Raw genomic sequence first — 11287 nt, 5'->3', positions numbered from 1 at the left:
GAAGGCCAAAGTTTGCCCATGCCTTTTCTAGATTCTCCAGAACAATTCTATGATATCTTTCTGCTGGAAGTCATTCATTTCAATAATATTTGCTATTATATGTGGTTTCACATTTCCATGGTAAGCCCAGGAACATATGCCCCAGGGCTACAGGGATGTACTGTGTTAGTTTCTGGGTGACAATAAAAAGAATAGAAAAGGGATATGTTAAAGGGCTTCTCAAAAACATCCAGCAGGCACCACAGGGATGGGCAACTTATGGTCTTCCAGATGTTGCTGGATTGTAGTGCTCATCAGATCGAGTTAATAATCCTCACAGTAAGACATTTGGATATTATAACCCAGCAACAATTGGCTCTGATGGATTTTTGAGCTCCATCAGCATAGTTCATGTCTTATCAGGGTGGGAAACTGTAACAGAATGGACAACTACATGCTTTGTATGTAGAAGTCCCAGATCATGCTTTTGGTTGCGTGGGATAGGGCATCTTTGGCCCTCTAGTTGTGTTTTGGCCTATGAATAGCATCAGTTCTGCTAGGCAAGGCCAATGAAAAGGGTTGTGTGAGTTGCGAAACATCTAGTGGCAAAGGTTCCTTTCCCCACAGACAGTAAGATACTTCCACCTGATAAAGGTAGAAAAGCTTAAGAGTATATGGGAGCATATATACCTTGAAAAAGACTGTATTTGACACAGAACTCAATTGTACTGTGCAAAAAGTTTCTTTAACATGCCTAAAATGTACTTGAAATGTACCGTATCTGTACAGTCAGATCTCCACATTTGTGGGTTTGACATATGCAGATGTGATTATTTGAGCTTGATTAAAATGTTCTCTCTAGGAATCTCTTAAGTCATCCAGCTTGTTTCTATGGCCAATTTCTGGAGGAAATGTATTCCAAGAAAAGTATTATCCAATGAAAAAAATAGTATGTTTTTGCCCCTAACCCCAGTGAATGTGGAGGGCTGAGTGTATTCCACAGAGACGTAAAATGTGCTGGATAAGGTAGTTTCTTAAATCTACTTAAAATGTACTTGAAATATACCTGGGAAAAGTTGATTCTCTATAGAGTATATGCCTTAAATACATTAAAGACTGCTTAAGCCTAATTTTTTTGACCTCGGAAGAATCTTGTCTCTGAATTTTTCATTCTCTGGGTTGCTTTGAGTTTTCTGGGCTATATGGCCATGTTCCAGAAGCATTTTCTCCTGATGTTTCACCCACATTTATGGCAGGCATCTTCAGAGGTTGTGAGGCTTCTGGGACATTGCCATATAGCCCGGAAAATTCACAGCAACCCAATGATTCCGGCCATGAAAGCTTTCGACAACACATTTTTCATTCTGTTCTCATTGATGAAGTGTTTCTAATTAAAAGTTTGCCATTTGTGCATAGAAGAACACTTCACAGAAGTAAATACTTTTTTCCCATTTCCATATTTTACTGGGAATGTTTCCCAAGAGTTCAGCCATTACTAAAAACATAAAAGTGATAAAACAAGGCATAGATTTGCTTTAAGGATAATGAAATCCCTTTGCCACCAACCCCCCACCCCCAAACTCCAAAGAAACCCCCAGATTCCTATGCTTGATAATTTTGCTATAGACCATTCATGAGTGCATAAATGTCTGTTGTCCGATTACAAGGGACACACTGCTTCTGTCCTATGAAGCAGTTTGAGAAGTTGTCCTCTACCATGAGGAGGTAGATTTTCTACTACAGAATGTAGGCCTCTTAGCACTTCTGACGCTAGAAATACCTCCCGTGCACCACAAGGCAGGGCAAGCATAGCCCAAAACAGTGTTGTCTCTGTAGATCTGGAAGTGGCCTTGGGCTCAAGTTATTGCTGTCCTAAGAGCTAGCAAGGCAAGGAAGGAAACTTGGCACAAAGACTGTCCATAATAAAACCAACCTTTGGTTTTCGCCATACAATATTCTGCATTAAGGTCCAATCTCCAAGAACTGAAGTAGCCTAGCACTTAGAGGAGACTTCAGACAGAACAAAAGAGGCTCAAGACCAAAGTGTTTCCCTCCAAGAGCAGAGGAGGTTGCACACTTAGGTCCAGGTTAGTGTTAGCCCCCTATCCTTTCATCAGTCTGCGCCCGAGTAGATCAGTTGAGTAGGAACCGGCTCAGAGGTGGTGTCCGTCTCCTCATCCCCCCAGAAATAGGTGACTAAGTTATCAGAATCCAGGATGGTGGCGGGCATACTCTTCGCTTTGACAGGGTTAAAGGGCACCTCAGGGTGGGCTTTGTGGTGATGCCTGGCCAGGTGGCTCCTCTGAACGTAGCCCTTCTCGCAGTGAGAACACATGTAGGGACGCTCTGCCTGGTGGAGCATCTGGTGCCGGGTCAGGGTGGACTTGACAGCAAAGCTTTTCCCACAGATGTCACAATGGTAGGGTTTGTCCACCATGTGGATTCGCTCGTGCTTGTAGAGCTTGGACATGGAATAGAAGCCCTCCCCGCACACTACGCACTTGTAAGGCCGTTCCCCCTGGTGCATCCGCATGTGCCTGCTGAGGCTCCCGCTGTGCACAAAAGCCTCTCCACAATCGGGGCACACAAAGGATTTCTCCTCCACTGGAGGGATGGGGAAGGGAAAAGGGACCGGGCACGGGTAAAGAAAGCTCTCTTCCCACGATTCATTTGTACATGGGCCCTCCTCTTGGTGGCTTCTCTGATGCCTGGTGACGCTGGTGCTACGGGTGAAGCTCTGCCCACAGTCAGGGCACTTGTAGGGTTTCTCCCCTGTGTGGGTCATCTGGTGGGTGAGGAGGTTCAGGTTGAGGCTGAAACTCCGCCCACAGTCCACACAGGAGTAGGGCTTCTCCCCAGTGTGGGTCCGCCAGTGTCGCGTCAGGGTCGACTTCCTGTTGAAAATCCGGCCGCACTCTGAGCAGGGGTACACCTGGCCCCCCGAGTAGAACTGCTCCTGGAAAGATCCTTCAAAGACTTCCCCCAGACTGTCGACGGAGGCATCCCAATCCTCTTTCGGATATTCATCTTGATACCCCGCTGGTCTAAAGGGGCTCTCCCACATGGGGTAATCCTCAGGCCCTTGGGGAATGTTGACTTCATTGGGGTCATCGAAAATGGTAAAATGGAGCTCCACCTGCTGGTCTGAACTGTCTTGCTGGGGGGCTTCCCCTTTTGATTCTTCGTGTAACCTGCCCTCCACTGGTGGGGAATCTTTCTCTACCGCTGGCGGCTGCATGGGTTTCTTATTCAAGTTAACAGGCCCATCCCAATGGTGTGCTTGGTAGTCTATCTCCAGTGGCTCATCCAATCTAGAGTCACTCGCACAGAGCTTGCCCTCAGAAATCCCCCCTTCTGACTCCTCCAGTATGGTGAAGTGCAGCTCAACTTGTCCTGAATTTGGCAGAGGGTATGAATCAGCCCTCGGCCCTTCATCTCTCTCATCATCATCAGGTTCTGGAATGACGTCTTCAAGTTCAGGGGAAGGAGACCGTGAAGGGTCAGAGTACATGGATTCATCATCTGGGGGAGAGGAGCTCTCGGGCTGGAGCTCTGCATTGATCTCACAGTGCCAAAGTTTCCCTTGAGAAATGCCTCCTTCCGATTCTTCCAAGATGGTGAAATGCAATTCAACTTGGGGCTCGAAGTCTTCTTCTTCCTCCTGTAGAGTCTTCCCTTTTGTGTCCTTCATTGTTCCATGCCCTGCTGGGAGAGACAAGACAGCATTCAGAAATCACACAGGGACAATGATTCACATGCACCATGACTGACCTATATGGAAACCTTGACTACAGAAGTGGGGAATCTTAAACTTTGGGATCAAATTAGACTCTAAATAATTAATTCCATTTTCTTGTGGCACAATCATTTGGAGGTTTCCCACAGTACTGAGGGTTGAAATGTTGGTAGTAAGTGTTTTAAATAACACATGCTAGTATTTTTCACCCTACCATTTATCTTTTAAGGCTTGTCCACCACTAGAATATAACTCATGAAAACTTCAGTGGATTTAATTCTGACTTGAGCTGAAAGGAGCTCCTCAACCTTGCACTGGTAATGTCATTGGCTTACCCAAATCCAAAGGTCATGAACATGAGGACAGGGCCTTGTCCACGAACTCACCAAATATGTACCTCATCTGCAAAATGCCTTATTGCACACCAATCAGGGTATGTAAAATTTTCTTTGCCTTGACATTTGCAGAATCTGGCACAAGATTGTAAGACGATTATCAAACATAGCAAACACATATCTAGCCTTATGGTTATACAGAGGTAACTAATCTATATCTCAAAAATGCTGGAGTCGTGCCACAGCCTTTTCAAGATTGATTGCTGCACAAAAGTTTAAACTCTAGATGGTATCACATTAAAAAAACCCAATGTGAATCGATGACTGCTGGATATTCTAAACCTACACATTCTCACTATATAATGGTATTGAACCACAACATGCCCTTGTTCTGACACACAAAAGAGCTGGACTTCCATTCTTGTAGTGACTTGATCAGCATTTGATTTTATCAAGGAGATCTTAATAACCTAATTCATGCGGATGTTGGTTTGGATGCGTACAGGCCAAACCCAAGACGATTTGCTGCCTCAAGCAAAGCAGCAAATAGCACCCGACTCTACAAAGTCATAGTGTATATAATATGAAACCAAAACAATTTATTTTGACACTTGATTCAAAAGAAAAATCCCACAAATACCTGTCTCTATATCACCTACCGTGTTTTCCCGAAAATAAGACAGTGTCTTATATTAATTTTTGCTCCCAAAGATGTGCTAGGTCTTATTTTCAGGGCATGTCTTATTTTTCCATGAAGAAGAATTCACATTTATTGTTGAAAAAAAAATGAACATTTATTCTATACTGTACAGTAGTTGTCATCACAAACCAGCATAACCAGACAAACTGAATCCTATCAAGAATTTCTTGTTACTACCATTATTTCCATGTACAACTGGTATGTACATTTACCAATCCTGCATGGTCTGGTGTTCTGTTTGGCAGGTGCTGGGCATGCTTCCAAACAAAAACTTTGCTAGGTCTTACTTTCGGGGGAGGCCTTATATTTAGCAATTCAGCAAAAATTTTACTAGGTCTTATCTTTTGGGGATGTCTTATTTTCGGGGAAACAGGGTAGCAGTAAAAATGCAACAACAATAAAACTAACAGATAGCAACTTGCTGCCTTTTTGTCATACTCAAAATCTACAGCCAGACCACTATCACATATGGTTTATTTGTCCATACAAAGTGTATTAAGGATTTGGAAAGGAAAGGTTTTGGAACCCTGGGAGGACAGCTGAAATGAAACATCCGCATGGATGTCCTAACAGAGAGGAAAATAGTGTTAAATGTAAAAGGTTGGGGGAACTGTATCATTTAGTGAGCCACTTTTGCTCCTGTGCCATCTTCTAAGTGCTGCATGACAATAACAGGTACAGTAGAGTTCCGGTTAGCCAACTTCCGGTTAACCGACACTCCGTATTATCCGACGTCCCAGGCCCCTTGGGAGGCGCTCATGCACATTGCTAGGTAGCTTGCTATCTACCTAGCAACGTGCACAGGCACCTCCCAAGAGGCAGGGCGGCGAGCAGAGAAGCGCCCGTGCGTGTTGCTAGGTAGATAGCAAGCTACCTAGCAACGAGCACGGGCGCTTCGCTAAGCCGAGTGCTCGCTGCTCTGCCCCTTGGGAGGTGCCTGTGCGCATTGCTAGGTAGATAGCAAACTACCTAGCAACACGCACGGGCGCTTCCCAAGGGGCGGAGCGGTGAGCACTCGGCTTAAGAAGCACCCCTGAGTGTTGTTAGGTAGCTTGTTATCTACCTAGCAACGCGCACAGGCGCCTCCCAAGAGGCAGGGCAGAAGCGCCCCTGCACGTTGCTAGGTAGCTTTCTATCTACCTAGCAATGTGTACGGGGCACTTCCTTCAACCGGCTTGCTGGATAATAGGGCCTCCCTATTATCTGTCAGATCCAGTTATTCGACATTCGGCCCGCCCGTTTACGTCGAATAACCGGAACTCTACTGTATGTCCAAAGCCACTTCTTTCTCCCCTTCTCTTTCTCTGATTTTCTTCTGAACATCTGTTCAAGGGATCCCACTGTACAATTACCCCAAGACCCCACTCCTTGGATGCATCTGTACTCTAGAATTAATGCACTTTGACATCACTTTAATAATAATAATAATAATAATAATAATAATTTTATTTCTGACCCACCTCTCCTCATGGCTTGAGGCGGGTTACAGAATAATTAAAACACAAACATTGTAAAAATACACTTATTAAAATGTATTTCTATAAAAGATACATATTAAACATTTTTCTATAAAATACGTAAAACAGATTAAACAAAGGACATGAGTAAAATTCATGCTTAAACACTGGCTTTAACTACCATGGTTCAGTGATTTTGATCCTGGGATTTGTAGTTTGGTGAGGTACCAGTACTCTTTGGCAGAGAGGGATAAAAACTTTGTAAGGACCTCCTCATACTAGAGTTTGGATCCACTTTAAATCCACTTTAGGGAGGGGCCTTTAAACAGCTCAGACAGATCCTGGGCCTCACCAAACTACAAACCCTAGAATTCTGCAGGAAGCAGAAACCAAATTTAAAGTGGATCCATGCTCTGGTGTGATGAGGCAGTAAGACCACAACTCCCATGATTTTACAGCACTGAACCATGGCAGTTGAACTACTGTCAAACTACATTCATTCTGCAGTGTAAGTGCAATCTAAGACATTCAAACTTTCAATTGATCAATATGCATTACAACATTGTTTTAAATGTTGTATAAAATTACCTTCAGCTTATATGTATATAGTACATAAAAATGCCTCTAATAGTCATAGAATCATAGAGCTGAAAGAGAACGCATGAGTCATCTAGTCCAACCCCCTGCCATGTAGGAAAAGCACAATCAAAAGCACCTTAAAACTAACACTAACTGGAAATCATTACCCAATACAGTCACTTCAATTTTTCTTGCTGTTTTGCTTTTGTAAAGTAGCAAAAGCAGCAAGCAAAGGTGGTGTTCACGTTATTATACTGGGTAATATATACATAGTTAAGGTAATTCCAGTTCACTATATTACTTGCAACATGTTACTTCCGAGTTCTGTATCCCTTTTTATAGACTAGAGTACAAAATAATTCCACCACTTTATTCTAAAGCTGCTCCTTTTGGATCTCTGGAGTACAGTAGAGTCTTGCTTATCCAAAATAAATGGGCCGGTAGAACATTGGATAAGCAAAAGTGTTGGATAATAAGGAGGGATTAAGGAAAAGCCTATTAAACATCAAATTACATTATGACTAAGCACCAAATTTGTTTTACAACAAATCGACAGAAAAAGCATTTAATACACAGTAACATTATGTAGTAATTACTGTATTTATGAATTTAGCACCAAAATATCGCAATGTATTGAAAACATTGACTACAAAAACATTGAGCACTAAAAGGCAAACTGTGTTAGATAATACAGAACTTTGGATAAGCGAGACTCTATTGTAGTTCCGATATCTAGGGTGATACTTAAAGGGAAAATTCTATTTCATCACAGAATTGCTGCCACTGCATATAAATCTCACCCCCATTTTTGGGGTGCCAAAATGTATTTATTTACAGTATTTATATTCCGCCCTTCTCACCGCGAAGGGGACTCAGGGCGGATCACATCACACATATAAGGCAAACATTCAATGCCTTAACATAGAACAAAGACAGAGACAAACGCAGCTTCAAGCTGGCCTCGAACTCATTACCTCTTGGTCTCACCCACCCGCCTGCATACCTGCCCCTCGGAGCTATGGGGTCTTTAAGATAGATCGATTTTATCAATGTGTGCTACAGGACCTCACTTGGGGTGCAAGTATTATGTGGTGGTGAGTTGGAGCTATACTGTTTCACTCAGCTGCAAAAAGATTTCACTGCATAATAGTTGCCATGGCATAATAGTCTCAACCTTTTTCTCTCCCAAAAATAGGAGGAAAGTACAACTGTTATGTGGTGAAATATGGTATCTTTTGGCTGAGACCCTTCTTCAGAGAATTTCTCTCCAAATATAATACAGTTGGTCCTGCAAAAGATAGCAATGGAGTCTTTGCTTTGGACCTCATCCATCTTCTTTTGGAAGGAAGACATCTGGTATTGCAACTGTCACAAATTTCATGACAATCTCAAGTTTCACACCCACACAACAGCAGAAATGGCTAATTCGCCATTGGAAAAACAATTTTTCTCACCAGGTGTTAATCAGACCATACAACTTCCAAGCATATCAACTAGCTTACTTTACCTAACCACTGATCTCCTTTAGTGTATTTGCAGTAATCATCTAGTCAAGAAAATGTGTCCAAAGCCTCGTGCCAATATCTACTGTGGCAATGCCACTGAAAGTGATGGTCTCTAGATTGGCATACACCCACCTTTTTGACTTATGACAAGCCTATCACAGGGGTTTCTTGGCAAGATTTGTTCAGGTTTTGCCTTCCTCTGAGGCTGAGAGTGAATTGTCTAAAGAGCCCCAGTAGGTAGCCATGGCTGGGTGGGGATTTCTAACCTTGGTCTCCGGAGTCATAGTTCAATGCTCAAACCATGCAACCTACCTATTTTTCTCTATAGTTTTGTCAGCACAGCAACAGGGATGTTACAGTCAGTCCTCCATATTTCCTGGGGTTAGGGGAACAGGGCCTGTAAAAGTGAAAAAAACGTGAATAAAGATATCTCTCTTTTTGTCTCAGAGAACATCTTTCTGGGAATTTCCAGGTCTTCCAGCATGGTTGACATCTGTTAGAAGGCAATCACAGAATCACACTGGAAAACCCAAAGAGTCCTAGAAATGTGTTCTCTTTAAATATTTTGAGGTCCTCCAGCATGACCAAAGAAAGTTGCCCGCAGTCATGCTGGAGGATCTAGAAATATTTAGAAAGAACATTTTAAATAAGATCTGTCAATAAACAAATCTTGAAAACTAGGTTGCTGCAAGCTTTCCGGACTGTATGGCCATGTTCCCTAAGCATTTTCTCCTGATGTTTCGCCTGCATCCATGGCAGGCAAGGTTGTGAGGCATGCTGGAAACTATGCAGGTGGGGTTTATCTATTTGTGGAAGGTCCAGGGTGGGAGAAAGAACTCTTTGTGTGTTTGAGGCAGGTATGAATGTTTCAATTGGCCACCTTGATTAGCATTGAATGGCCTTGCAGCTTCAAAGCCTGGCTGCTTCCTACCTGGGGGAAACCTTTGTTGGGAGGTGTTAGATGGCCCTGATTGATTCATGTCTGGAATTCCTCTGTTTTCTGTATGTTGTTCTTTATTCACTGTCCTGATGTCACAGTTTTTAAATACTGGTAGCCAGATTTGGTTCATTTTCATGGTTTTCTCCTTTCTGTTGAAATTGTGGATTTCAATGGCTTCTCTGTGTAGTCTGACATGGAGGATGTTAGAGTGATCCAGCATTTCTGTGTTCTCAAAAATATACTGTGCCTAGGTTGGTTCCTCAAGTGCTCTGCTATGGTTGACTTCTCTGGTTGAGTGAGTCTGCAGTGCCTTTCATGTTCCTTGGTTCGTGTCTAGCTTTGTTCTATGTTAAAAGGCATTGAATGTTTTGTGTAACGTGATCCGCCCTGAGTCCCCTTCGGGGTGAGAAGGGCAGAATATAAATGCTGTAAATAAATAATAAATACATATGCGGAGTTGTTTGTTCAGCTCCACAGTCACACAAGGTGGAGGATTCCTCCAGGTAGTGCCATCTTGCCAGGTTGTCTTTAGATCTGCCCACTCCTCTTCTGAGTCTGTTCAGGGACTTCCAAGTTGCCCATTCTTGGTTTGCCTCTGGAGGAGGACCCTGAAGACCTCTGAGGGTGCCTGCCATAGATGTGGGCGAAACGTCAGGAGAGAATGCTTCTGGAACAAGGCCACACAGCCCGGAAAACTCAACAGCAACCCAATGAAGGCCCTGAAAGCCTCCGAGAAGACAATATTTTGATTTGGTAGAGCTGCGCGTAATCATCACCGCGATGAACTTGGCAAGCCAAGCCAGAACTGAATGCGCAAAAGGAGGCGGCATGGGACGCACCTGGGCGCCCCTTTTGGCGCCCTCCCAGAGCCTGATCTTTCCCCCCATTTCCCCCCTGCTGTGTCCCCCTTCTTTCCCCGCAATGTGGGCGAAGGAAAGGCTTCCTCTCCCCCTGGATGCCCGGCCCACGCCCTCGTTCTCTTTTGCGCACCTCGCCGGCCGCGCCGGGAAAGCAAAACACGCGGTGCCAAGGCAAGCTTCTCTCGGGCAGATCTCTCGGGCCCGCCGCTGCAGCCTCTCCCCGGGCCTCTCTCTTCTCCGGCTTCTCCTCCTGCCTCTCCCTCTGCCCGCCTTCGCTCCGGATGCAGCAAGCGGCGCAGACAGGAAACCCATCCCGACCCCCGGCTGGCCGCAGACGGCAGACAAAGAGAGAGCGCAGCCTCCCGGTCCTTGGCGAAGTGGCCAGGGCCCTCTTGCGGCGGGAGAGCGAGGCAGAGGCAGGCTCCCGATAGACTGGCAGGCAGCGGCAAACTTGGGCCCTCTCTCCGGGGGTTTTGGACTCCAACTCCCACCATTGCTCACAGCCTCAGGCCCCTTCCTTTTCCCCCTCAGCCGCTTATGGCCATACCGCTTGGAAAACTCACAGCAACCCAATGGTTCAAGCCATGAAAGCCTTCGACAACACATTGGATTTTAATGTATTATATTATTTTGTGTATCGTTGAATTGTTTTGTCAAATATGTTGTGTCGCTATTCGGGCTTGTCCCTGTTGTGAGACGCCCTGAGTCCCTTCGGGTAGATGGGGCGGGATATAAAAATAAAGTTTATTATTATTTTATTGTATGACACAGAAAACAAGATAGATATGCTGGATTTCGTATCGCAAAATCAGTCAAACACTTCCCAAGTCTCTAGGACTGCGTCATGTATTTTCGGATGATGCATGCAGATCCCAGTAGGGTGGCCTTTTGCAGTTGGCAGATCGTGATTTTGTCAAGGTCTATTGTTTCCAAATGCCGGCTGAGATCTTTTGGCACGGCACCCCATGTGCCCATCACCACCGGGACCACCTGCACTGGTTTCTGCCAGAGTCTTTGAAGTTCAATCTTGAGGTCCTGATAGTGGCTGAGTTTTTCCTGTTGTTTTTCGTCAATGCGACTGTCACCTGGGATGGCAACATCAATGATCCAAACCTTTTTCTTTTCCATAACTGTGATGTCTGGTGTGTTGTGTTCCAGAACTTTGTCAGTCTGGATTCAAAAGAACCACAGTATCT

At 44.5% G+C, this 11287-nt stretch overlaps 1 protein-coding gene across 5 annotated transcripts; it reads right to left on the bottom strand.

The window, feature by feature from the left end:
• Positions 1–1417: 1417 nt before the first annotated feature.
• Positions 1418–10600, bottom strand: LOC103278004 (zinc finger protein 629). 5 transcript variants are annotated; one of them, XM_062969612.1, is made up of 3 exons: positions 10222–10364; positions 8604–8667; positions 1418–3684 (listed from the first exon to the last, which is right to left on the bottom strand). In XM_062969612.1, exon 3 carries the CDS (start codon positions 3668–3670, stop codon positions 2093–2095), a length of 1578 nt encoding a protein of 525 aa, XP_062825682.1. In that variant the 5' UTR covers positions 3671–3684; positions 8604–8667; positions 10222–10364; the 3' UTR covers positions 1418–2092. The 5 variants fall into 5 exon arrangements, with proteins under 5 accessions (XP_062825682.1, XP_062825684.1, XP_062825681.1 ...); XM_062969614.1 differs by having other exon boundaries at positions 1418–3681; XM_062969611.1 differs by having other exon boundaries at positions 8604–8688; positions 10222–10361.
• Positions 10601–11287: the final 687 nt, after the last annotated feature.

This window comes from Anolis carolinensis, chromosome 2, assembly GCF_035594765.1.
Source record: "Anolis carolinensis isolate JA03-04 chromosome 2, rAnoCar3.1.pri, whole genome shotgun sequence".
Taxonomy (NCBI): domain Eukaryota; kingdom Metazoa; phylum Chordata; class Lepidosauria; order Squamata; family Dactyloidae; genus Anolis; species Anolis carolinensis.
Note: the sequence above shows the minus strand (reverse complement) of the source record. Positions and strands in the feature narration are given on the sequence as shown.

Bases quoted from the DNA above. Each gene is read 5' to 3' on its own strand.
- LOC103278004 (XM_008105518.3), bottom strand. From the start codon at position 10,585: ATGGTGGGAGTTGGAGTCCAAAACCCCCGGAGAGAGGGCCCAAGTTTG. The intron at 3,682-10,221 runs GTGCGCAAAAGA...CTCTCCCAGCAG, and splicing joins TTCCCGGCGCGGCCGGCGAG to GGCATGGAACAATGAAGGAC.